Source organism: Triturus cristatus, chromosome 1_2, assembly GCF_964204655.1.
Source record: "Triturus cristatus chromosome 1_2, aTriCri1.1, whole genome shotgun sequence".
NCBI classification, from domain to species: domain Eukaryota; kingdom Metazoa; phylum Chordata; class Amphibia; order Caudata; family Salamandridae; genus Triturus; species Triturus cristatus.
The window spans coordinates 1,012,108,629-1,012,134,175 of record NC_140580.1 but is presented as its reverse complement, the minus strand read 5'-3'; the positions used below and the strand labels follow the sequence as shown (position 1 = coordinate 1,012,134,175).

Below are 25,547 nucleotides of genomic sequence, written 5' to 3'. Positions count from 1 at the left end.
CCACTCTGCTCAGCCCATGCTGAGTTAGTGACGCAGGGTCACATGACACCTTCTAGACTTGGTGATCGGTGGCCTGACATCCGGAGCCCCAAACAACCTCAAAACAGAAACAGATCTGCTGCAGAGTTAGTGCATTGTAATCCCTGGATCCGTTTAACCTATAGGGGAAAGAGACGACTTGGGATCCCAGGGTTGTCATGTGGCAACTGTCTGGGCCATTGCTGCTGTCAAGCAATTCTAGGAAGTCACTTATGGTACAATAAAATTAGGGAGTGCCAGAGTGACCAATTAAGAATCAAGGACCTGATTGCCCGCTGAAGAAGCGGGTAAATGTCACTTTGCTGGTAGTGCCAAAAATCCCTAAACGAGCTCAGGACGCTCTGTATGGGTATTTCTGGAGTGACTTGTGAGATAAGAAAAGCAGTGGGGTTCCCCTGTGCTGAATGGTCAGTGTACAGACTCACTTGTGACACCTTCGGTCATGATGTCAGTCATCTTGCAACAGGAGGAAAGCATTCGCATGCTGAGCTGATCCACCACCAGCACCTGAAAAAACAAGAGACAGGTCTCAGCGGGTAGAAGGCAAAACCGTAAACACACACAGAATGAGCACCCTCTGCAATCACAATAAAGAGGCACTGTATGCATTACCCCAAGCCAAGGAAATGCATTTAAAATTACCTGTAAAGCCTTTTAGTATCTTAATTTGAATTTTTGGGGAATAAAATATTTCTACAAGAAACACTCTAGGGAGTTCTGAGTGGAGAGGTAGTAGGTCTGGAAAGGGTCTAAAACTGAATGGAGTACAAGATGGTTTAGGACCAGAGAGGTGATGGGGGTGTGCATAGCACAACAGTCATACTGTAACATAGCTGGGGCGACTTTGGGGTTAGTCCGGAGGTAAGGTGCCATGATCTACTAGAAATATCCAAAACAATGTAGCGGAAAAAACATATCTTTTTACCCCATCTTTCTCTAACAATTACCAGCAAGGGGTAGACATTCTAGAATGTTGCTTTGTTTGACGTCTGCCTGGGTTTTGTGACCTAGTGTGACATCATTCACTGAATGGACCCTTTAGAGGCAAAGATGAATAAGAAGTTGATGAACGCTTTGTAGTTTCCCAATAGGTTTCCACACCGACTGTGACAGCGAGAATGCAGATTCTCAAAGCTTTGGTGGATAGAGAATCCTGATTTTCTTAAAGGCAAGGAGGCCAGCATTAAGCATTATCTTTTATTTATTTACACGTACGTCCAAGCAGCAATACTTTAAAGTTCCAAAACCAGAACACTGCATAACACATAATGAAGAACAGCAGACCCAGTCCATAAAACCCATCAACATTCCACCTTCCTCCTCTTTAGCGCTGCTCTCTATTCATCCCGCTTGCAGACTCCTCCGCTTCACCTAAAGTCGCCATTCAATTATCTGCCAAATTAAAAATGTATAGATACTGTATAAAATTTCATACTAAGCACAATGAATTACTCATAATTCATCTGAAACAGAATAGTAAACCAAACCATATTTACATTTCTGGAGCCAATTTGCAACTGACTAAACACTCCTAATATCCTAACCCTTAATTTATAAGTAGGGCTCCCGGTTTTATGATATTTATTTTTTTGACATTTCCGTCTGTATTTATCCATATTTATTGTTAGCAAATTTGATCTATATTTATCCATATTTATTTTGGTCTTTGCAAAAAAATTAAGCTGAAATGAGTATATTTCCACATTTATTTAATCGATAAATATGCACTCATGCTTGCCATGTTTCAGTGCTGTGAACACCCGCTGAAGTTAAATCAATGCACTTATGTGAAAACATGCAAATTCCAGTATCACCCTTTCTTTTTTTAACTCCCTTTCCTATCAACCGACACAGGTATTGGCTTGGCACTCATGGCAGAATTTAGAATTACTCAAAAAACGACCCAATTTCCGTTTTTATCCACATTTAAAAATAAATACAGACACGAAAATAAATGTTTTCTGTCTGTATTTATCAGTAAAAATCAGTAAAAACGGAAAACAGGGAGCCCTAAATATAAGTAAGGGAGGGTGAAATAATGCTAGCATCCTTGTCTTCAATAAAACTCTCGATTCGCTACACACCAAAGCATTGAGAATCGTCATCTTATGGAAGACAGGAGACTAGCATTATACATGTTCAAAGCTCCTCCAAGCATATTCTGAAACATGCACAACTGGTTTGAAAACAACATCGGCATTCGACCAATCTGCTGCGGTCATAATCTCCTCCAAACGAGCTACTGCACAAAAAACTTTGGAATCTATAGTTCCTCTTAAAGAATGTGACTTAAACCTATCAACATCTACTCCTGACTCCTTTATAATGTCATTTATTCATCTTGCAATTGTAGCTACCGATACTGCCCTATAAGGCTTGATAAATGAAATCAATAATTGATCCACACCATCTCCTTCACCCTTGACTCATACTCCTTGATGCAATTCACTAGACAAAACTTTGGAAACTCCTCACACTTTGGGCAAAAAACAGAATAGTCTTGGTTCTATGCCAAATTTGAAAAAACACTCTGGAAATATCTACTTCCTAAATCCAACACTTAAACATTGGACACTTCTATGAACAATACTAAGCAAAATGAAGTAGCCAACTTCCATGACAACGCTCCCAAATCTAAAAATCTCGTCATAGGCCAACCATCGAACAACATCAAAACTAAATTAACATCCCAAAGACTCTCACCTAGACTTAGGAAGTCTTCTCAAACCAATGCCCTTCATCACTCTGCAAATCACAGGACTTCTACCTATTGACATACCCTCTAAAAGAGAATGTCCTGCAGCAATTACCGACCTATAACAATTCGCTGTCCTATGAGATTACCTTTTCCAAATATTCCACCCAAAAATTAGCAATCTCTATTTCATCTTTTTCCATGGGTTCCAAATCCCTTTCCATGCACCAATGAATGCAGACATTCCAGTCACTTCAATAATCTTCCTAGTTCCTGGTGCGCATGATTCATTGAGAAGCTCTGAAACCTCTCATGAAAGACCTCTGCATCTCTCTTAACTCCTGATATTCTCCAGACTAGAAGGGTGAGCATACCTGGCTTCACTAAAGGATGTTCCTGCCATTTACTCCTAGCAACATTGCCTTGCATGATTCCACCAAAAAAGGGATTTCCACTGTCATTTCTATTACTGATGAAACCATATTTGAGTGGCCCAAAAAGGAGTCAGTAGAACCACCTGACAACCTTGTCTCTTTACATGAATCAGAAACCTGTGAATCATTGCAAACGGGGGAAAAGCATATTAGTTTAGACCTTGCCAACTCTGAGTGAATGCATCCCCTGCCATGGCTCCTTGATCTGGTCGCCAACTGAAATACTTCCTTTTCTGAAAGGTCAAATGGAAAGCAAACAAATCCACATCTCTATTTTCAAAATATATCCTTCCTTAATTTCCACTCACTGTAATCCCTGAGATAACGTGAGGTCTAATCTGCTACCACATTGTCCTTTCCTGGTAAATACTGAGCTGATAAATCAATCTTGTGATCAAAGAAAGTTCCCACACATCTTTGCAAACCCCATTAGACTCTTTGACCTGCTTCCTCTCAATTTGTTTATGTAAGTCACTGCTGGTATATGGTCCATCATTAACAAAACTGAACAACCCTGTAAACGGTCTTTGAAACAGCGAAAGACAAACTGACCTGCTGTCATTTATAAATAATGTATGTGTTCTTCCTTTTTCACCAAACTCCATCTTCCTCCAGTTTCTTGACCCAAACACATTGCACCCCATCCTAAGGTGCTTGCATCTGAGTCTAATACAATATTCAGAACTGTGCCAAAAGCAGCCCGACCATTCCTAGCTTCCAGATTTACCAACCACCAGGTGAACTCCTCTATTACTTCTTCCGGAACTTTGACCATGTCCCTATAACAAAGGCCTCTCCATAAACCCGTGGTCTTCAAACCCTGAAGAGCCCTGTAATGTAAAGGTTCCAGGAAAACAGCCTGAATTGATGAGGATAATAGGTCTACCACACAAGATAATTTCCCCAGAGACACCTCCTATCTCCCCCTCATATGACTCACTTCACTCTTTATTAACTTTATTTTCCTCTCTGATAACTGAAGTTGAACTCTTTCTGTATTGTAGGAGAGTAGGGTCTGCTATCCTATGGTCACCCCAAATTTTTGCTTTTTGCTTCACTGGTTTTTGACATATTGAGGCTGTGGGCCTGCCAATCAGACCCCCAGCCTGCTGTTCTCTCTACTAAATTAAAACTATGCACCCTAGGTGCATAACCAATTGGAAGTGGATCACCCTGTCAGCCCCTGTACCAGTGTACACTAGGTACCCAGGGCATTGGTGTACCCAAGGCCTGCCAAGGGCTGCAGCATGTATTATGCCACCCCAGGCTTGGCCTAACGATTTGACACAACTGGCTGATCACTCAGCTGGGGTAAGTTGGTGTAATCACCTCTTACTTAGGTGTAGTATACCTATACCTAACCTTAAATGGGACACCTGGTAACCTATAAGTCACTCCTATGGCAGGCCTTAACAATCCTGAAGGCAGAGTGCTTGGTTCCATGTGGGATGGTGCTCTGGCATGAGCTGAGCCTGTCTGCAGTGGTCGGAACAACTTCCTTCTACTGTTTCCAGATATCGTCATACCATATACTCTTAAGTGCATTATGAACCTCGCGGTTAAATGCTATCTTTGGTTTGGCTTTATCAAAACATGTCGAGTAAGGTGTCATACGAATTGGAATACTAACCCCTCGCCAATTCTGGCGACGGGGTTAGCATTCCACCCTTCTAGAGGGACACGACATGTACAGTACCTGAAACCCGGGTAAAATCAGACATAGCCTCAGCTCCACAAAATGGATGCTGCCACCACAGACACAAGTCTGCCCTCCTGCTGCTGGGAGTCCTTCCAGCTTGGGAGGTGTGGACAAAGGGTTTCCTGCCAGGGGAGGTGCGAGCACCACCCCAGACAGGATTTTGTGTATTGGTCAGGTAGGGCTTGAAAGAAACCAGACAAGCCTGTGGCTCACAAGGAGCCTCGGTGCATATGCCAGTTCAAACCGGTCCTGGGGCACACCAGTCCCGGGCCTGGGGCGAGCTGGACAAAGGATTGGGGGTGTAACCACCCCCCTTCCTGGTCCCACCCATAGGGAGGGACCTAGCAGGTAGTCCGGCCCCTAGAATCCGAATAAAGGTAGGAGCTGTGTCCTAAGACTTCAGACATCCTGGAATCAACTTGAAACTAAGAAGAAGACGGGAACTTCGACATTCTGCTGCACAGAAGACTGAAGAAAATCTCCCCTGTGGTCAGGGAGTGACCACCTTGCTAACGCAAGCACCATCCAGCGCATCAACGTCTGCTTTGCCGCCGCCTCCCGCCGGAGCCCGAGCCCAGAGACTGACAAGACCTGGACCTCCAGACCTCTCACCGCCCGATCCACAGTCCCTGCAAAGAGGAGACCCGTGGAGGCACCGAGACACGTGGAGCCAGCCATCTTGGAACGACTACGACAAGCTGACAAGTGCAACAACCGAGGCTCCCTCCAAGTTGTGCTTTGGGTCCTGAGAAGCCCAACCCTCGAGCAGCATCTGCACCAAAGGTGAGCCCTCCAGCATCTCCACGATCTGCGTGGGGCCCTTCTGCATTTTGCCACTCGACGCGCCTAACCGGTTGCTGGCCCGCTGGCTAGTGGCCATCTTGGCGACGAAATCTACGACAAACACCGCTGGTCTGGTTGCTCCAGACTGGCCCTTGCTCCCCTCCAAAGGAGCAGTTCCTCTGACCTTGCTGGTCAGAACCATCAGCTTAAACTCCTTGCCTACAACAATTGCTTTTGCCAAGGCTTGTTTGCTTCGATCAAGTCGCCGACACCGCCGACAGCGAGAGCCTGCGTGGGACAGCTTGTGACTCGACTCCTGGACGTCGTCGACCTTCAGGGACCACGTGGCTGCAGAGTCAAGCTACACCTTCCTTCCTGTTTGCACCCGACATCGCCTGGTACCCACCTGGTGCCACGCTGGTCACTGGCTAGTGACTGTGAACACTGTCCCCTCTGCTTACAGGTCTTCAACATCTCCGATCCACTCTTGGATCCACTGCATCTCTTCCCGACCGACCGCCTGCAGCACTTTTGTCTACAGGCCCCACGGAACAGATAGAAGAAACCCGACGCACTTCGAGGCCTATGCACCCGCTTCCTGTGGGTGAGGTAAAGCTGGCACTCCTGTGCCCAAGTGTAGTATTACATCTCTAGTGCCTGTGTTCCAAATCTTAAGTTCCTAGGTCATCCGGAAGATTCCTTTTGCAGTAACTTTGTACTTTTTACGCACCCATTGAAACCTATGGGAGCACGCGTGTGACTATTTGCTCTGCACACGCCACCCGTGGACCTCCTGGTCACTAACTGACGTTAGCTCCTTGTAGGCCCAGCGATTCTAGAGGCCCTAGGCCTTTTCCCTTTTCTGTTCGTGGTACTTATACCACTATTTTAGTATATGGATCGAGTGGCCACCAGGGCCTATCCATATAAAGTGCAACTTCTGTGTATTCTGTGATAATCTTGTTTGACGATTTGTGCTCCTGTGCTCATAAAGAGACTAGGGGTTACTCTGAGAAATAAATACATATATATTTTGAATATATATCCGTGTGGTGTCCTTTCATTGGTATAAAAGGGGGTTGCATTTGGTAAAACAGCTGGCTTAACACGCTTCACGAGTTTAGCCTCAAAGACTGCTTAGCCTACGCTACCACTAGGGCAGCTAGTCCGAAAAGGTTGACTTACAACCACACCATAAGGGTTGCTTGGCATGGTACAAGGTGATCACTTTAACTAGTGAGCATCATATACCAGGCCAACTTCTCACATTGGTGAGCAGCGGTGGGATTTGAGCTTGCTGTGTTTTACCATTGTAATCTCTTGGTTACCAATTGAAAGATCACATAGGTACCTGTAGGTACATATAAAACAAGATTAGATATACTTAAGTTCTACTGAACTTAGTTGTTGTAGAGCAAAGGGAGTAGCACACCCTGACTACAACTACTAGATAGGTTTAGTAGGTAAACCCAAGTGTAGGTAGATTGCAACACATCCACCCACACTTAAGAGCAATGGCCGGGGCAGAGGGGTCCACTGTACCCATCTCTGTCGAGAGTGACCCCCAGAGGGCACCAACCAGCTTTGCTACCCTTAATCAGAATGAGCTCAGGCATTTGGCAACTCTTAGAGGCCTTAAACAGCCCAAGAACCCAAACTCTGCTGAGCTCAGAGAGCTCTTACAGAATGATGAGAATCAGAGAGCACTCAAGAAAGCTTCCCAGTTAGCCCCCTTAGGGACAGGAACAGGAGGCCCCCCTTCTGAAGATGCCACTGAAGTACCCCTTCCCAATAGTCACCCCTTAGATGGGATGCCTACCACAGAGGATGAGAGTGAAAAGGATACTGACAGTAGTGAGGATGAAGGGAGAACTAGCCCAGTGCCAAGTGTTATACTTGGCCCAGCTAAACCAAGGCTATTGGGGACTGACAGTGGGTTCAACCCACTGGATCTCCCCAGTGGACTTAACACAGGGCTGGGAAGGCAAAGGAATCGCTCAGGTGACTCCAATGCTTCCCATGGCTCTAGAGGCTCTCAAGGTCACTCCAGGAGAAGGATGACCACCCCTCAGAGGAGGGAACATGAGGCCAAGATGCAAGAGGCTCAGCTGAGGATCAGGAAGCAGGAGCTAGAAGTAGCCCTGATGGAAGAGAAACTTAGCAAGGCTAGACAGCATAAAGAGAGTGGGTCTATACCCACTGGTGGCAGCATTGTCCCTAAGGACAAAGATAGGGTTTTCGACAATAGAAACCTGTCTAAGGTTGTGCCCCCCTACAAAAGTGGGGATGACATCCACAAATGGATAACTGCTCTTGAGAGAGCCTGCAAAGTACAGCAGGTTCCTGAAGACCAGTGGGCAGCAATCCTCTGGCTCTCCTTTGAAGGAAGAGGCAGAGACAGACTCCTCACTGTTAGAGAAGAGGATGTCAGAAACTACAGAGTCCTGAAGAGTGTTCTGGTAGATGGGTTAGGCTTAACCACTGAACAGTACAGGTTAATGTTCAGAGACACCCAAAAGACACAGACTCAGGACTGGTCTGAATACATTGAATGTGCCACTAAGGCTTTGGAGGGTTGGTTGCTGGGAAGTAAGGTATCTGATTTTACAGGATTGTATAATTTGATGATGAGAGAACAGATTTTAAATAACTGTCAAAACCAGCAACTGCATCAACACTTGGTTGACTCTGATCTGACCTCTCCCCAAGAATTGGGAAAGAAGGCAGACAAATGGGTCAGAACCAGGGTTAAGCAAAAGAACCAGAACCAGGGCCAAGGGGGTGATCAGAAGAAAACAGACCAAAAGGGTGGAGATCAGAAATCTAAAGACCAGAAGTCTTCAACAGGGCCCCAAACTACTGCTAAGGAGGGTGGGTCCCAACAACAGTCCAAAAAGAAGAAAGAAGGTCAAAAGAAACCCTGGTGCAATCATTGCAAAAATACAACTCACTGGACTAGTGATTGCAAAAAGGGTGGAGCCCCCAACACTGTTGCCCCTAAGGCACCTGCTCCCAGTACTACTGTTAGCAGTGTTGGTCCCCAGACAAAGGGTGTAGTGGGAATCACTATGGGAACTGAAGGAGATTCTGACTTAGACAGAACCCTGACACAGGCAGTCTTGATCTGTGATGGGGACATTGATTTGTCCCTGACTGTGAGCCCCAGTAACCTGGGCAAGTACAGACAGACTCCTTTAATTAATGACAAAGTGGCTCAAGCCTACAGGGACACATGTGCCAGTGTCACTATGGTGACACCAGGCTTTGTGGACCCTGGACAGTACATACCAGGTGAGAACTACCTGGTGACCAATGCCAGCAATGCCACTACTTCACACAGTGTGGCAGTTGTTAACTTCTCATGGGGAGGGGTAACTGGCCTCAAAAGGGTTGTGGTTAGTGCAGACCTCCCAGTAGAATGTTTGTTGGGCAATGACCTAGAGAGTTCTCTATGGTCAGAAGTGGAGTACAGGACTCATGCAGAGATGTTAGGTATATCATCACATGTCCTTGCTGTGACCAGGTCACAGGCCAAAAAGTGCCTCACTGAACCACAGGTCTTGGATCCTGGAACAATGGACCAAGCACCTACCAAGAAGAAGAACAGGAGGGTCAAGGCTGTGCCTTCCCCCCTGCCTCAGAGTGATGATCAGCCTTCCCAGGAAGCTGATCTAGAGGACCCTGAAGGAACTGTCCCTGAAGAGCTTGAACCTGACCAGGTTGAGTTTCTGGGGACAGGGGGACCTTCAAGGGCTGACTTGAGGCAGGCTCAGTTATCCTGTCCCTCTCTTGAACCCCTCAGACAGCTGGCTGCTGCTGAGGCTGCTGGGAATGCTCAAGGTACCCATAAAGTGTATTGGGATGAAGGGCTCCTTTATTCAGAGGCTAGAGACCCCAAGCCTGGTGCAACCAGGAGGTTGGTTATACCTCTGCAATTTAGGGGCTTCCTTCTTACCTTGGCCCATGATATTCCTTTAGCAGGACACCTAGGCCAGAACAAGACCTGGGACAGACTTGTCCCTCACTTTCACTGGCCTCATATGAATGAAGATACAAAGGAGTTTTGTCGCTCCTGTGTTACCTGCCAAGCCAGTGGCAAATCAGGTGGCACAACAAAGGCCCCCCTGATACCACTACCTGTGGTGGGGGTTCCCTTTGAAAGAGTGGGAATAGACATAGTGGGTCCCATGGATCCTCCCACTGCATCTGGGCACAGATTTATACTGGTGGTAGTGGATCATGCCACCAGGTACCCAGAGGCAATTCCCCTTAGGACCACTACAGCTCCTGTTGTGGCCAGGGCCCTGCTGGGAGTATTCTCCAGAGTGGGGTTTCCTAAGGAGGTAGTATCTGACAGAGGTACCAACTTTATGTCAGGATACTTAACAGCTATGTGGAAGGAATGTGGTGTCAACTACAAGTTCACCACCCCTTATCACCCACAATGCAATGGGCTTGTTGAGAGATTCAACAAGACCCTAAAGGGTATGATCAAAGGATTACCTGAAAAGCTCAGGCGAAGATGGGACATCCTTCTACCCTGCCTTCTGTTTGCTTACAGAGAGGTCCCACAAAAAGGAGTTGGCTACAGCCCCTTTGAATTGTTGTTTGGGCACCCTGTGAGAGGCCCACTGTGTTTGGTGAAGGAAGGCTGGGAGTTACCTCTCAAAAAGCCTAAGCTAGACATAGTGGACTATGTACTTGGTCTCCGCTCCCGGATGGCTGAGTATATGGAGAAGGCATCCAAAAACCTTGAGGCAAGCCAGGCCTTACAGAAAGCTTGGCATGACCAAAAGGCTGTCTTGGTTGAGTATCAGCCAGGACAGAAGGTATGGGTGTTGGAGCCAGTGGCCCCAGCAGCACTCCAAGACAAATGGTCTGGACCCCATACAATCCTGGAAAAGAAGGGAGAGGTCACCTACTTGGTGGACCTAGGAACTCCCAGGAGTCCCCACAGGGTACTCCATGTTAACAGGCTTAAAGCATATGTTGACAGGGCAGACATGGGCTTGCTCATGGCTACAGATGAGGGACAGGAGGAAGAGAGTGACCCTCTCCCAGACCTGTTGTCTCAGAACCCTGAAGATGGCTCAGTTGAAGGAGTGACCCTTGGAGGCAACCTCACTGCCCATCAGCAGACTGAATGTAGACAGGTTCTACAATCATTTTCACATATGTTTTCCTTGATACCTAGTCAAACTGACTGGTGTACCCATGTTGTGGACACTGGTGACAGTCTGCCTGTAAAGAACAAACTTTACAGACAACCTGACCACGTCAGGGACTGTATAAAGGCTGAGGTACATAAAATGCTGGAATTAGGTGTCATTGAACCCTCAGAGAGCCCCTGGGCTAGCCCAGTGGTTCTGGTCCCCAAACCTCACACCAAAGATGGCAAGAGAGAGATGAGGTTCTGTGTGGATTACAGAGGACTCAATGCTGTCACCAGGACAGATGCACACCCTATTCCAAGGGCAGATGAGCTCATAGACAAACTAGCTTCTGCAAAGTTTTTGAGCACATTTGACTTAACAGCTGGCTATTGGCAAATCAGATTAGCTGAGGAGTCTAAGGCCAAAACAGCATTCTCAACCCCAGGTGGGCACTACCAGTTTGTGGTGATGCCCTTTGGTCTGAAGAATGCACCTGCCACCTTCCAAAGGCTGGTGAACCAAGTCCTTACTGGGTTGGATGACTTTTGCGCAGCATATCTTGATGACATTGCTGTCTTTAGTTCCACCTGGGAGGATCACCTGATCCACCTGAAGAAGGCTCTTGAGGCTCTGCAAAGGGCAGGCCTCACTATCAAGGCTACTAAGTGCCAGATAGGGCAGAGTAAGGTTGTGTATTTGGGCCACCTTGTAGGTGGGGGCCAAGTTCAACCACTGGAGAGTAAGATACAGTCCATCAAGGATTGGTCCCCTCCAACCACCCAGACTCAAGTTCGAGCTTTCTTGGGCTTGACTGGGTATTACAGGAAGTTTGTTAAGAACTATGGGTCCATTGTGACTCCTCTTAATGATCTGACATCCAAGAAGATGCCCAAAAAGGTTCAGTGGACAGTAAGCTGTCAAAAGGCATTTGATGACCTGAAGGAGGCCATGTGCTCTGCACCTATCCTGAAAAGTCCTGACTACTCCAAAGAGTTTATTGTCCAAACAGATGCTTCTGAGTTGGGTGTGGGAGCTGTGCTGTCACAACTTAATGTAGATGGTCAAGACCAACCCATTGCTTTTATTAGCAGAAGGTTGACCCCCAGAGAGAAGAATTGGTCAGCTATTGAGAGGGAGGCCTTTGCTGTGGTGTGGGCCCTGAAGAAGCTGAGGCCATACTTGTTTGGCACTCACTTCAAGATTCAGACCGACCATAAGCCCCTCTTGTGGCTAAATCAGATGAAGGGTGAAAACCCCAAACTGCTTAGGTGGTCCATTTCCCTACAGGGGATGGACTTTACAGTGGAGCACCGGCCAGGTACTGACCATGGGAATGCAGATGGTCTCTCCAGGTACTTCCACTTAGGACATGAAGACGAGACTGGTCAAGGCTAGTTTAATGTCCCAGCGTTTGGGGGGGGTTGTGTAGGAGAGTAGGGTCTGCTATCCTATGGTCACCCCAAATTTTTGCTTTTTGCTTCACTGGTTTTTGACATATTGAGGCTGTGGGCCTGCCAATCAGACCCCCAGCCTGCTGTTCTCTCTACTAAATTAAAACTATGCACCCTAGGTGCATAACCAATTGGAAGTGGATCACCCTGTCAGCCCCTGTACCAGTGTACACTAGGTACCCAGGGCATTGGTGTACCCAAGGCCTGCCAAGGGCTGCAGCATGTATTATGCCACCCCAGGCTTGGCCTAACGATTTGACACAACTGGCTGATCACTCAGCTGGGGTAAGTTGGTGTAATCACCTCTTACTTAGGTGTAGTATACCTATACCTAACCTTAAATGGGACACCTGGTAACCTATAAGTCACTCCTATGGCAGGCCTTAACAATCCTGAAGGCAGAGTGCTTGGTTCCATGTGGGATGGTGCTCTGGCATGAGCTGAGCCTGTCTGCAGTGGTCGGAACAACTTCCTTCTACTGTTTCCAGATATCGTCATACCATATACTCTTAAGTGCATTATGAACCTCGCGGTTAAATGCTATCTTTGGTTTGGCTTTATCAAAACATGTCGAGTAAGGTGTCATACGAATTGGAATACTAACCCCTCGCCAATTCTGGCGACGGGGTTAGCATTCCACCCTTCTAGAGGGACACGACATGTACAGTACCTGAAACCCGGGTAAAATCAGACATAGCCTCAGCTCCACAAAATGGATGCTGCCACCACAGACACAAGTCTGCCCTCCTGCTGCTGGGAGTCCTTCCAGCTTGGGAGGTGTGGACAAAGGGTTTCCTGCCAGGGGAGGTGCGAGCACCACCCCAGACAGGATTTTGTGTATTGGTCAGGTAGGGCTTGAAAGAAACCAGACATGCCTGTGGCTCACAAGGAGCCTCGGTGCATATGCCAGTTCAAACCGGTCCTGGGGCACACCAGTCCCGGGCCTGGGGCGAGCTGGACAAAGGATTGGGGGTGTAACCACCCCCCTTCCTGGTCCCACCCATAGGGAGGGACCTAGCAGGTAGTCCGGCCCCTAGAATCCGAATAAAGGTAGGAGCTGTGTCCTAAGACTTCAGACATCCTGGAATCAACTTGAAACTAAGAAGAAGACGGGAACTTCGACATTCTGCTGCACAGAAGACTGAAGAAAATCTCCCCTGTGGTCAGGGAGTGACCACCTTGCTAACGCAAGCACCATCCAGCGCATCAACGTCTGCTTTGCCGCCGCCTCCCGCCGGAGCCCGAGCCCAGAGACTGACAAGACCTGGACCTCCAGACCTCTCACCGCCCGATCCACAGTCCCTGCAAAGAGGAGACCCGTGGAGGCACCGAGACACGTGGAGCCAGCCATCTTGGAACGACTACGACAAGCTGACAAGTGCAACAACCGAGGCTCCCTCCAAGTTGTGCTTTGGGTCCTGAGAAGCCCAACCCTCGAGCAGCATCTGCACCAAAGGTGAGCCCTCCAGCATCTCCACGATCTGCGTGGGGCCCTTCTGCATTTTGCCACTCGACGCGCCTAACCGGTTGCTGGCCCGCTGGCTAGTGGCCATCTTGGCGACGAAATCTACGACAAACACCGCTGGTCTGGTTGCTCCAGACTGGCCCTTGCTCCCCTCCAAAGGAGCAGTTCCTCTGACCTTGCTGGTCAGAACCATCAGCTTAAACTCCTTGCCTACAACAATTGCTTTTGCCAAGGCTTGTTTGCTTCGATCAAGTCGCCGACACCGCCGACAGCGAGAGCCTGCGTGGGACAGCTCGTGACTCGACTCCTGGACGTCGTCGACCTTCAGGGACCACGTGGCTGCAGAGTCAAGCTACACCTTCCTTCCTGTTTGCACCCGACATCGCCTGGTACCCACCTGGTGCCACGCTGGTCACTGGCTAGTGACTGTGAACACTGTCCCCTCTGCTTACAGGTCTTCAACATCTCCGATCCACTCTTGGATCCACTGCATCTCTTCCCGACCGACCGCCTGCAGCACTTTTGTCTACAGGCCCCACGGAACAGATAGAAGAAACCCGACGCACTTCGAGGCCTATGCACCCGCTTCCTGTGGGTGAGGTAAAGCTGGCACTCCTGTGCCCAAGTGTAGTATTACATCTCTAGTGCCTGTGTTCCAAATCTTAAGTTCCTAGGTCATCCGGAAGATTCCTTTTGCAGTAACTTTGTACTTTTTACGCACCCATTGAAACCTATGGGAGCACGCGTGTGACTATTTGCTCTGCACACGCCACCCGTGGACCTCCTGGTCACTAACTGACGTTAGCTCCTTGTAGGCCCAGCGATTCTAGAGGCCCTAGGCCTTTTCCCTTTTCTGTTCGTGGTACTTATACCACTATTTTAGTATATGGATCGAGTGGCCACCAGGGCCTATCCATATAAAGTGCAACTTCTGTGTATTCTGTGATAATCTTGTTTGACGATTTGTGCTCCTGTGCTCATAAAGAGACTAGGGGTTACTCTGAGAAATAAATACATATATATTTTGAATATATATCCGTGTGGTGTCCTTTCATTGGTATAAAAGGGGGTTGCATTTGGTAAAACAGCTGGCTTAACACGCTTCACGAGTTTAGCCTCAAAGACTGCTTAGCCTACGCTACCACTAGGGCAGCTAGTCCGAAAAGGTTGACTTACAACCACACCATAAGGGTTGCTTGGCATGGTACAAGGTGATCACTTTAACTAGTGAGCATCATATACCAGGCCAACTTCTCACATGTATCTATTATGAAACCCAAAAACTCCATCATTGTAACGGCACTAAACTTGACTTCTCTTGATTTACAATGAAACCTAACTTTTCCAACAAACTCCTTATCATAGTTATACGTATCCTCAAAATATCCTCTTCTTGATTCAAAATAAATAAAGGAAATCACCATTCTCACACACTGTCCTCTTAACCCCTCTGCTGGCTTCAATACTTCCATTAAACACCATGGGGCTGAGGAAAGACTAAATGGGAGGGATTGGAATTGATAAAGCTGACCATCCCATCTGAACTGAAGATAGCGCTGACTCTCCGCGTCCACTGGAATAAAAGAAGCATCCTTTTAATCTAATCTTACCATTCAGTCCATCTCTTGAGAAGTATCCCTCAGCTTATGCACAACTTCCATCTTGAAATGACACTATCTTACAAATAGATTCAAAGACCATAAATGTATTCCTGGTCTTGAATCCTTGTCGTTTTCAACGTACTCACAAACCCTCTCTCCCTTTCATTCACTTTCACTACAGCACCTTTGTCTGTTGTATTTCATTCTTTACAATGTCTATTAGACCTGGCAGCATTGGCGTGGGTCTCCCTTCTCCTCTCCTCTTCCTATTTTTTTAATGTTCGCTGGATTTAGATGCTCTGGGCACCGTGCCACTGCTAATAAGTGCCACAGTGCAAAATGCTCCCTGTATATAAATGACTGTATGACTTAGGATAACCATAATGCCTAGATCTGTGTAGCATGTCCAATAGTGAGTTACCTTCCATTTCACTGTCGCTACTGTGACACGATCCGCTCTCATAGGCCAGACTGGGCCGGTTGAGGATTACTTTCTATCATCCTATCTGGCCCCAGGAACCTGATAGGAACTTCGAGTTTGATATGTTTGTGCTCAGGACATTGAGAGACACCTTTTAGTAAGGACCGTTTATATATCCCATGTTTAGAAATGCCTCTTCTGAAAACGCGGTAGTTTCTTGCCTAAGCTTTACTGTAGGCTTTGCGAGTATGTGTATTGGCCGTCTGGTTTTGGAGCTGCAGTGCCAGCTGGGTCAGACCTGACTGGAGAGAGAGATCGGTATTCAGAGCCTGGGGAGAGGTGACTCTTTGATCCGAGCAGGGCCGTGACTGGCAAGGTGAATGATGGCTCCACCTCCCACTGGGCGTCTGATAGCAGACCCCCTCATTCTGAAAGGGCAGGATGTCACCTCGTAAACCAAGTGCTCCCCAACCCCACCGAACTGGTTCTGACTAGAGTCAGTGATTTGCGACCTTAGAAAACAAAGACTTTTCAGGTATAAAATACTGCACTGGAACTTTGTCCGGGTGTGTTCCTTCTGGATGTCAAGACGAAACTCTGTCCTAGTGAACAGAGGAAAGGACTTTGAAACTTTCACCTAGCTTGCCAAAGAAACTACCCGAGGGCCTGAATCCAGAGCGCCTCCTGCAGAAGTCTCAGGGACATTAGACTTCACCCCGTCAGCCATCGGAATTCCAGTGCGAGGAATTCTGCTTGCAGGTGAGGCCTCCATTGAGTAATCCAGAGCCTCTAGTTCTACTGTGAGGACCGCGGACTGGGCACCTTTGAAACTTTAGCTGAACCTGTACGGGCCGCTGCAGCTAAGAGAGAGTTACCGCCGCTGAGAGCCCGCCTGAATCTGAACCCTTGAACCTTTCGCTGGATCCGTGTGGGCCACTGCAACTAAGAGAGAGCTGCCGCTGCTGAGAGCCTGCCTGAATCTGAACCCTAGAACCTTTCGCTGGATCCGTGTGGGCCGCTGCAGCTAAGAGAGAGCTGCTGCCACTGAGTGCCCGCACCATTGCCAATGTTTGCATCCTCTTGGTGTGTCCTGTGGGCCTCCGCAGCTAAAGAGAGAGCTGCTGCCGCTGAGTGCCTGCACCCTTTGCCACTGGGCGTCATCGTGATTTGTCCTGTGGTCCACCGCAGCTAAAGAGAGAGCTACTGCTGCTGAGTGCCTGCACCCTTTGCCACTGGGCATCATCGTGATTTGTCCTGTGGGCCGTCGCAGCTAAGAGAGAGCTGCTGCCGCTGAGTGCCCGCACCCTTTGCCACTTTGCATCACCGTGATTTGTCCTGTGGGCCGCCGCAGCTAAGAGAGAGCTGCTGCCGCTAAGTGCCCGCACCCATTGCCACTTTGCATCATCGTGATTTGACCTGTCGGCCGCCGCAGCTAAGAGAGAGCTGCTGCCTCTGAGTGCCCGCACCCTTGTCAACTTTTGCATCATCATGATTTGTCCTGTGGGCCGCCGCAGCTAAGAGAGCTGTGGCCGCTGAGTGCCCGCACCTTTGTCAACTTAGCATCACTGGGATATGTCCTGTGGGTCACCGCAGCTAAGAGAGAGCTGCTGCCGCTGTGTGCCCGCACCTTGTTCGCCCTTGTCGAGGATTGTTGCTATCGCCTCGTGGGCCGCGGCAGCTAAGAGAGAGCTGCTGCTGCTGTGAGCCCACCACGGAGGTGAGAGTCATCGCCACCACCAGCCCGGGCCGCCGCAGCCGCGTGCTGCTGCCGCTGAGAGCCCGCCTGTCCCCGAGTGCCCGAATCATTGTGGGTGCACGCTACGAACCTCTGCAGCCCGGACTTGTGGTCGCTGGGAGTCCACCTGTCATCGTCTCCAGGTATCTTCTGGTGCGCAACGGGTCACGTAGGCCCCGGCCTTGAACTCAGTCAGTGTCACGTTCTGGTGAATACGTATTGCCTCTTGGAGTCTCTACTGGTTGACGTGAATTGTAGTTGTTGAAACGCTTTGAGAATTTTGAGTTAAACTATTAGGTAAAGATATTATTTTTCTATACCTATCTGAGTTGTGTCCTTCTGTGGTGTCATAACTGCCGTGTTGTGTATGGTCATAAATGCTTCACACACTGCCTCTGAGATAGGCCTAACTGCTCATGCTACGTTACCACAGGGTTGAGAAGGGATTGTCAAAGGGGATAGCCCACTTGCCCTGACTTAGGAAGACGGGTCCCTATTTGGACATTGGCACCCGCCATTGCCAACTAGAGACCCCCATTTCTAACATTGTCTCTTTGATCTTTTTGGAAAACTAACTCCCTTGTTTACTTCTCCTCTACCGGAAGCTCATCAAATTCTATTGTGTAATGTCCTATAGTTGCAATAACCCAAGGAGTTATTTTTTCCCATTCCCGCTGGAAAAGTCTTAGCCTGTCTCCCACCGTTCCATGGAAAATCCAGTAGTAGACTTGTACACACATGGACCAGAGGAGGACAGCTGACCTCTTCCTCAAATGATCTACTTCGACCGGTTCTTCCCCTCTGGAGAAAGAAACCTGCTGATTCTTGTCCTCCTCTATATATGCCTCTTCCTTGTCCAATTTGAGACTTCATCAAGTTACTTTATTTCGATCACGTGACCATAAAAGTGCAAATGCAATAAATACATACAATACATAAAAATAGCAGCCGTAATAAATACACACTCCCATATTCAATAAATAACCAATTAGTCTTATACATTATCCTCTGATGGTGAGGTAAACTCAGAATAACTTAAACATCTAGAAATCCTAAAACTAGACTAAAGCGGTCCGCCATGTTGAATGTCTAGTCCATACAATCTGGGGATATCTTATTCTTAAAAATCATGACTGTTTAAAATGACCATAATCTACTATTTAATAATTAAAAGCAAATAACAGACATCAAGATAACAACTCCTAGAGTAAAATATAAAATTAATATAAACTATTAAAAAGTAACCTTTACATAGATACCAAGAAATATTCATGACAGTTACATGTTCACAACTGAAAGTCTATTCGTTCGTATGGCCCAAGCCCTCTGAAGGAAGCATGAGACCGCAAAGAATATTGACTTTTTCAGGTCAGATTTCAAAATTCATAATTCTTCTCAATAATGCCTTATACCTTCCAGCTTAAACACTCCAATTATCCATTTTTCAAGTAAGATTGAGTATCGAAAGCAAAAAAGAAGAAAATGCTCTTCTGTTTCCTTTATCAGCAGACAAAAAGGACAAAACTCTGGTCCACACACAATTTTACCCCAGCTTTTAAAGGTAGGGTGCCACTTTTAAACTGGATAAACAGGGGCTTGGCCACAGGGGGATAAATCCTGTCCATATCGGTTTCAAATCTAGGTGAGCATTTATGGGATAACAATTGCCCTGTTAGGAACACCTCCCTATGCTCAGACCATATTTTAGTCATCACCCATTCCCAATAGTTTTTTTTAAAGATCTGCTTTGCATCTTCAGTGGCTTCCTCAGTGGTGTTCCCCATATTCCCCAAGTTCAGCCAGCAGATCAAACTGCTCTTTAACATAGTTCAACTAGGGGATCCGAACCTGTTTATCACTAGTGATCAGGTCCCTAAGTGCCTCCTTAAAAGGAGGTGGACAATACCTTCACCCGGTATAACATTGGTTTTAAAAGAGAAGTCAAATGAATACAGTTAAGTACTAGATCAAGTCTTAAGGTACCAGTGGTGTACTCTGTGGCAGATAAAAAGACCTCTAATAAATGTATTCTCTTCAATTGTTAAAGGGGAAGCATCAGCGTAACCCCAGAGCTCTGCCCCATACAGAGGTGGCGTCACCGCAGTTGCTTTATAGATTTTTAATTCTGGTGACACAGCTCCTCCCGCGGTGGACTTATGTTTTCTTCTAATTAAAAGAGCTTTCTGATTTAATGCTACCTTACTCATCTCGATTTGCAACCCTCATTTGAAAGAATTTGGGACTTATCCCGGGCCAGAAGGTTACCCTCTCCTTTCAGCCCTACCATACAAAGTGTTCCCTCCAAACACTTAGCGCATTAAATTCTGACCCTCATCCAAGGTAGTAAAAGTGGAAACCTACTTTCCCAAAGACCAAATAATTTCTTCCCCGAAAAGCAGAGACTTGGTCTTCTTTCTTGCCAAGTCTCCTAATTTTGTACTTATGTGGAACAAAACTGCTTTTTTCCTCCTAGATATCAGACTAGCATTTGCATTACCAAGAAAACAAATCGCCCTCCGGCTCCATCCATGTAACAGGGCAATGTCTCCTCCCTTAATATACGCTTCCTCCAACACATCAAAATCCTGCCTAATGGACCCAAAACGTCTATCAATTTGTGCTCACATTGTTTCAAAGAACGTCCAAGTCCCTTCCTTGAGTCTTTTCCAAACTTAAATAAATATGTTATAAGCTCCGGATCCAATTGAGTGTCATTGTTTCGTTATCACCCACAATTGGCTGAGAACATTCTACTCTCATGACATTTCTTTCATCCTTCTTGAAGGGCTTTCTTATTCTCTGCTTTCTCTAATCTGAAACGTGACCCAAAGGCCACCAGTCAGAACTTCTCGGGTGTCTCACACCTTTTGGATCAAACCATTTTGGCCTTCCTGCTGGCACTTTACTGTCCTCACAATCTCTAAACTCATTATTCTACCAATCATCATTATCCAAGTTGAATATATATATTCATCCAGATCCTTACTTTCAGTTTCTGTAATATTGTCAAATACCCATCATTTTGCAAGGTAAACCAGCCCTCTACTTGTGCCGCTTTGGGCACCTTTCTCCTGTAAATCGCTTAGGACTCCCTTCTTAGAAGAGTCAGACACTTCTACAGACAAATGTTTCTTCTTTCTTAGATATTTACCTCCTGGACCCTTATTAGGGTCACCCGCCTCATCTGACAGAGACCAGAACTCCGCATCCTCACCAAAATTAGCCCGTCTTTTCCTGTTATCCCTTAACAGAAATCTAACAGTCTCCTGAACAGAGTCTCTGAATTCCTTCCTTATAATATGTCTCACTCTCTCCTCTTGCTCGTTCCTCAAAGTATCACTAACCTCTCCAGTCATTTTAGAAAGGACTTCCAACCAACCACCAGTCAGAAAAACGCTATTCTCACCAAATGTAGTTTTAAATGGAAAATCTTGTTTCCTAAAACAAATTGGTCCAAGAAGCTAACCTTCATGCCAACCGAGCGTCAAAAAATAATGTGATGGTTTGAATAAGGTGAACTGGATTTGATACTAGGCCTGAAAGCGAAACGTGCCCCATTTAAAGAAAAGATGACCACTTCCTGGCAATGTAGCGTCATCACATGCACATTGCGCTTCCTTGAAAAGAAAAAAAAACTTGCATCCCTCGCATGAGGCAGTGCTATAGCTCCACGCGCTCAGCGCTAGGCTTCCCTTCAAACACGCGCACGGCACGTGCGCCTGAACTACAGCACCTCGCACACAGTTCTTTTTCAAAAACGCCACCAACTACATGACCTTTAAACAAACGAGAATAATCTTGCCCACATGTAAGGTAACACTCCTAACAATAAATCATGCAAAATATGTTTATTGTACAATTGTTTTACAATTTTATTTTTTTAATCGGCTGTTATTTAAATGAAATGAATACGTAATCCCTAAGAACATAAATATTGAAATTAATTGTACATCCATAACTAAGACACAGATTAACACTTAACCCTTTTAAAACCCATAAATTGGGCTCCTTTGTAAACAGGCAACACCCAGACAATCTAACACTCAATCTTAATGTATGGAAAAAAAGTACTTTTCTGTTCATAAGCAGCAAACTAAAGAGTAGGAAGTTGGAATGTTGAGGGGTTTCATGGATTGGGTGTTCCGTTCTTCGTTATGTGTCATACAGTGTTCTGATTTTGGAACATTAAAGTTTTGCTGCTAGGAAATAGTAAATAAATAAAAGGTAATGCCCAATGCTAACCTCCTGTCTTGCCATAAAATCAGATGTATCTGTGCTTAGGACCCAAATGAGGTAATAATTACTGGTGTGAAATCTGCTGATGTTTTCAAGTAGGAGAAGCCATAATTGAAGACATCTCCTCACAGATAGGGCGATGCTCAGAGATGCTCTTGTGTGAAATCTGATTCAAAATTACAGATGTCTAGCAGTTCAAACCTGGCAACAAACTTGGTAAAGGACGCCAAGCTCTTGGCCAACCTCTAGTTGGAGTTAATTTGGACTCCTGGATTTTTGGCAGACCTAGAGGATGTGAGAGTTTAAGAGGGAATGAGATTATTGGTGGCAAATATGTAACAGAATTTTTACCACATTTCTTGCAAGTCATGGGTCCTGCTGAGCATTTTTTTCATCAATAATTTTTCAGAAACCTTTGCTAGTATCTAAGTGATATATGACCATCTTCAGCTGCAGTGTTTTGCTTCCAAAATTGAGGCCTACAGTACAAAATTGCAAAACCTCTTCCAGGAAAGAAAAGGTCAGCTAAGAAGCCAACAGGTATGGTACAGACCGATGAGAAGCTAAGCGGGTCATTTGATTTTAAGATGGAAAAGGGATAGGCAGCTGGGACAAAGTTGTAAAACTCACCATGCAAAACTGTCACAATACATGTGAGTATATTTCTTTATGATACATCAAGTTTGATACACTGTCTTTCTACTTTGAAGTAGGGCTTCACAAAGTTTATATTATGCATGGCTAATCTCATGTAAATTCGAATTACTGGGATACCGATGAGGGCATCATTTCTGAACTTTCTGTCAGAGTCTGCTTATTGTGTAATAATTTTTTGGGGAGCATTGGGTTGAGCTGGAAATTGCTCGTGGGAACTGTGAAACTGGATGAATGTTGTTACTGCATAAGGTGGCAATGTTCTTGTCAATTTAGAAACTGTATAAACAATATGCTGAGCTGATATCTTGATAGTACTTTGTATATGAGGTCAGGCATACGTAAAGTTTTGACGCTGTGATCACTTCATATGTAAAACATCGACTTCTGCCAAGATTGATTCATTTACACATAGAATAAATTCCCAATTTCGCCCCCCTCTAACCTAAATTTGGCAAGGGCTACTCTAGCTCCTTGAACTTGTCTGAGTCTCTCATACACTATCAACCTTTGCCCCTTCTCTGTAACACTGGTGGCAAGGGCTGACCCAGAACACCCTAGGATGCTCTTAAGAGGTTGCACACTTTTCTTTCCAATGGATTTTGTAACCCAGGCACTTGATTGTCTCATCACCTTCAGGATGTACAGCCAAAGTTGGCTCCGCCCTCATCTCCCAATCCTAGGGCATGGGATTCTTCATGTAAGTTCATCTTTGCTGTGTTGAATGGATCATCACTTCTTTGGTGTCAGGATCCATCCACTTTCACATAGAAGACTGCCCCAGGGATGGCAGAGCGGCTGTCCATCCTAGTGGGAAATATAGTTCTTTCTCAAATTGTCTTAGAATCAGTTCAGGGCTTGGGCTCATTGGCCTGGCATCCTCCCTGATGTTTGTTGGTGCTTTAGAAGCCAGTTACACAGACCAGCTCTAGCCCTGCTGGACTGCATGATGTCAGCAAGCTCAGCCTGCTACCTTGTGGCCCCAGGACATCTGTTATGTGCTTCGTGCCCAACCTGTGCATAGATGGACACGTGTGTGCGGGTGCCTGGATGGTGCTAACCATGCCCCTATGGATCCATGCACCTCGCTAGACAACAGGCCACTGAGTAAGGCAGAAAGGGATTATTTTACTTGGATTGCATGCATTCCCTAGGAAACACTTCACCAACACATTCAGATGTTTCAGTTTTAAGAAGTTTCTAAAATGTTCTATGCGAACCCCTGGAACCAAAAGTGGAGAATCTTAGATGAGGAGAATGTTTGTTTCTTCCCACAGTAGGGCATAATGTCAGGACTACCCTGCATGTATGTGAACAGGATAATACTAATTTACTTATGTAAAGTTTTTTTCTGCTCTTTTAAGCAAAAGCAAATAACACTGACTCTGTCATGCGTGAATTCAGTGCCCAGGTTCTTCTTTTCCTGTCTGTGAGACCATTCTCAGTTTCCAGGTCTACATCCCTGGTAAAAACTGTACTAACTCCCCTTTGTTTTAAGCATTAAGTTAATGGTAAATACAACTCTTCACTTTAGGCACCAATACGTTTTCAAACAACTACATTAAAATATAGCTCAAACTTGATGGCACATGTGGGATTTTTTTTCTGATGGTTGGATCCCTTTAATGCTTAACTGCTTTAGGCAAGTTTCCATGTTTTTATTTTATTTTGCTAAGCATACTTTGGTCTTTTAGCATCTGATGCTTCAGACATAAGCATACAAACAACATGAAAAGGTGTTTACCTTAGAATTCTATCTTCACTTTAGTGTATGATTGCAGTGATGTAATGTACAATATAGAACGTAGTAGACATAATGGAATGTAGCAGGTGTATTAGAGTCGGTTGATCCTAAATATGTGTACAGAGAAGTTGTGTGATTTCTACGCTCAGATTCCAAGACATTTGTAAATACAATTTGAAGAAACTTTCAAGGAACTCCAGAGGATTATTCATAATAACACATTTTAAAAACAATTTTAACATGGGCTGGGATGTTGTGAGTGATGGGGCCGAGAACATGGACCAGGTCCCAGTGAGTGGAGATGAGCAAGGAGAGGAACAAATATATTTGATTACTTCACGGTTCAGACATCTGTTCTTGTAAACAGGGCTTTCAAGAGGATGGGCCTTTTTTACAAATTTGCAGGTTTCAGAATTATTAGATTTGATATAAAACGTGGCAATGAATATTCTTGGATAAGTGGGAGCAGGAGAATTACGCACAAGCGTAGAATTTGAGAATTTCGCATTTAGAGCCTACTGTATTGTAGATGCTTATGACTTTCCTTCTCCACGATCTTGTGAAGAAGCTGATCCTCTTTATGCTTATCAGTTCACGTAGACGACCCCTCTCGAAGCCTGGACTTCTGTCAACCAACCCAGACTATTAGTCAGAAAGGCTTTCCATGGTTCTCAATACTTGGTTCTGGGAATATTGACATGATAATACTCAGAATTGGTCAGATGTCTTTCTATCTATCACTTTGGCATTTTACATTTGAATCTCAAAGTATTGGCAGCTACTCTGCTCAATGTTGGATCTGGGAGCAATGCAAGGGGGCATGGCATTCAATTGGTTACTAATCTCTACAGTTTTTCTTGCAACATATCTTGTAGTCAGTAATTTTTGACCCGTTTTAGAAATTAGGGCCACATGCATGTCCAAGTGGTCACAGTTGCTGCTAGTGTTTTTGCGACCAGTGCGGTAATTTGTGAACCGACCTATATACTAATAGGTTGATTCTTAATTTACTAATTCAGTGGGTCGCAGTTTGACCTACCTTATGAATATTAATGATGTTGGCTGCATAATTGTGACCCACTTTGAATCAAAGCTATTACTGGGATGGTGGCCTGCTAGGACTGCCATACCACCATGTTTGTGACTGCTTTTTAATAAAGTCTTTTTAGGTCTCGCTGGCATTGCAGCGCGAAGCGCTGCCGCCAATGAGTACTATTGTTGCCTAGTTGCCTCCCAAGGGAGACAGACCGGGGCACACGCAGCGATCGGGTTCTGTGGACGCGCAGACGCACACACAGACACACGCGCGTGCACACACCCCGCCGCTGCCGACCCCGGCTGCCTAACGCGCGCGCACACACCTCGTTGCTGACTTGCTCCACGGAGACGGCTTCTTTCTCCTCTTTCCCTCCTCTCCGGTGTCGCACAGCGTAAAGG

The 25,547-nt window shown here is 46.1% G+C and overlaps 1 protein-coding gene across 2 annotated transcripts in view; it reads right to left on the bottom strand.

Annotated features, from left to right (window-relative positions):
• Positions 1 to 25,547, bottom strand: part of STXBP1 (syntaxin binding protein 1) — a 223,420-nt gene that overhangs the window by 80,385 nt on the left and 117,488 nt on the right. For both annotated transcript variants that reach the window (XM_085611824.1, XM_085611832.1), the window contains exon 3: positions 465 to 546. In XM_085611824.1, coding sequence (XP_085467950.1) covers positions 465 to 546 — 82 coding nt within the window. The remainder of the gene's footprint in view (positions 1 to 464; positions 547 to 25,547) is intronic.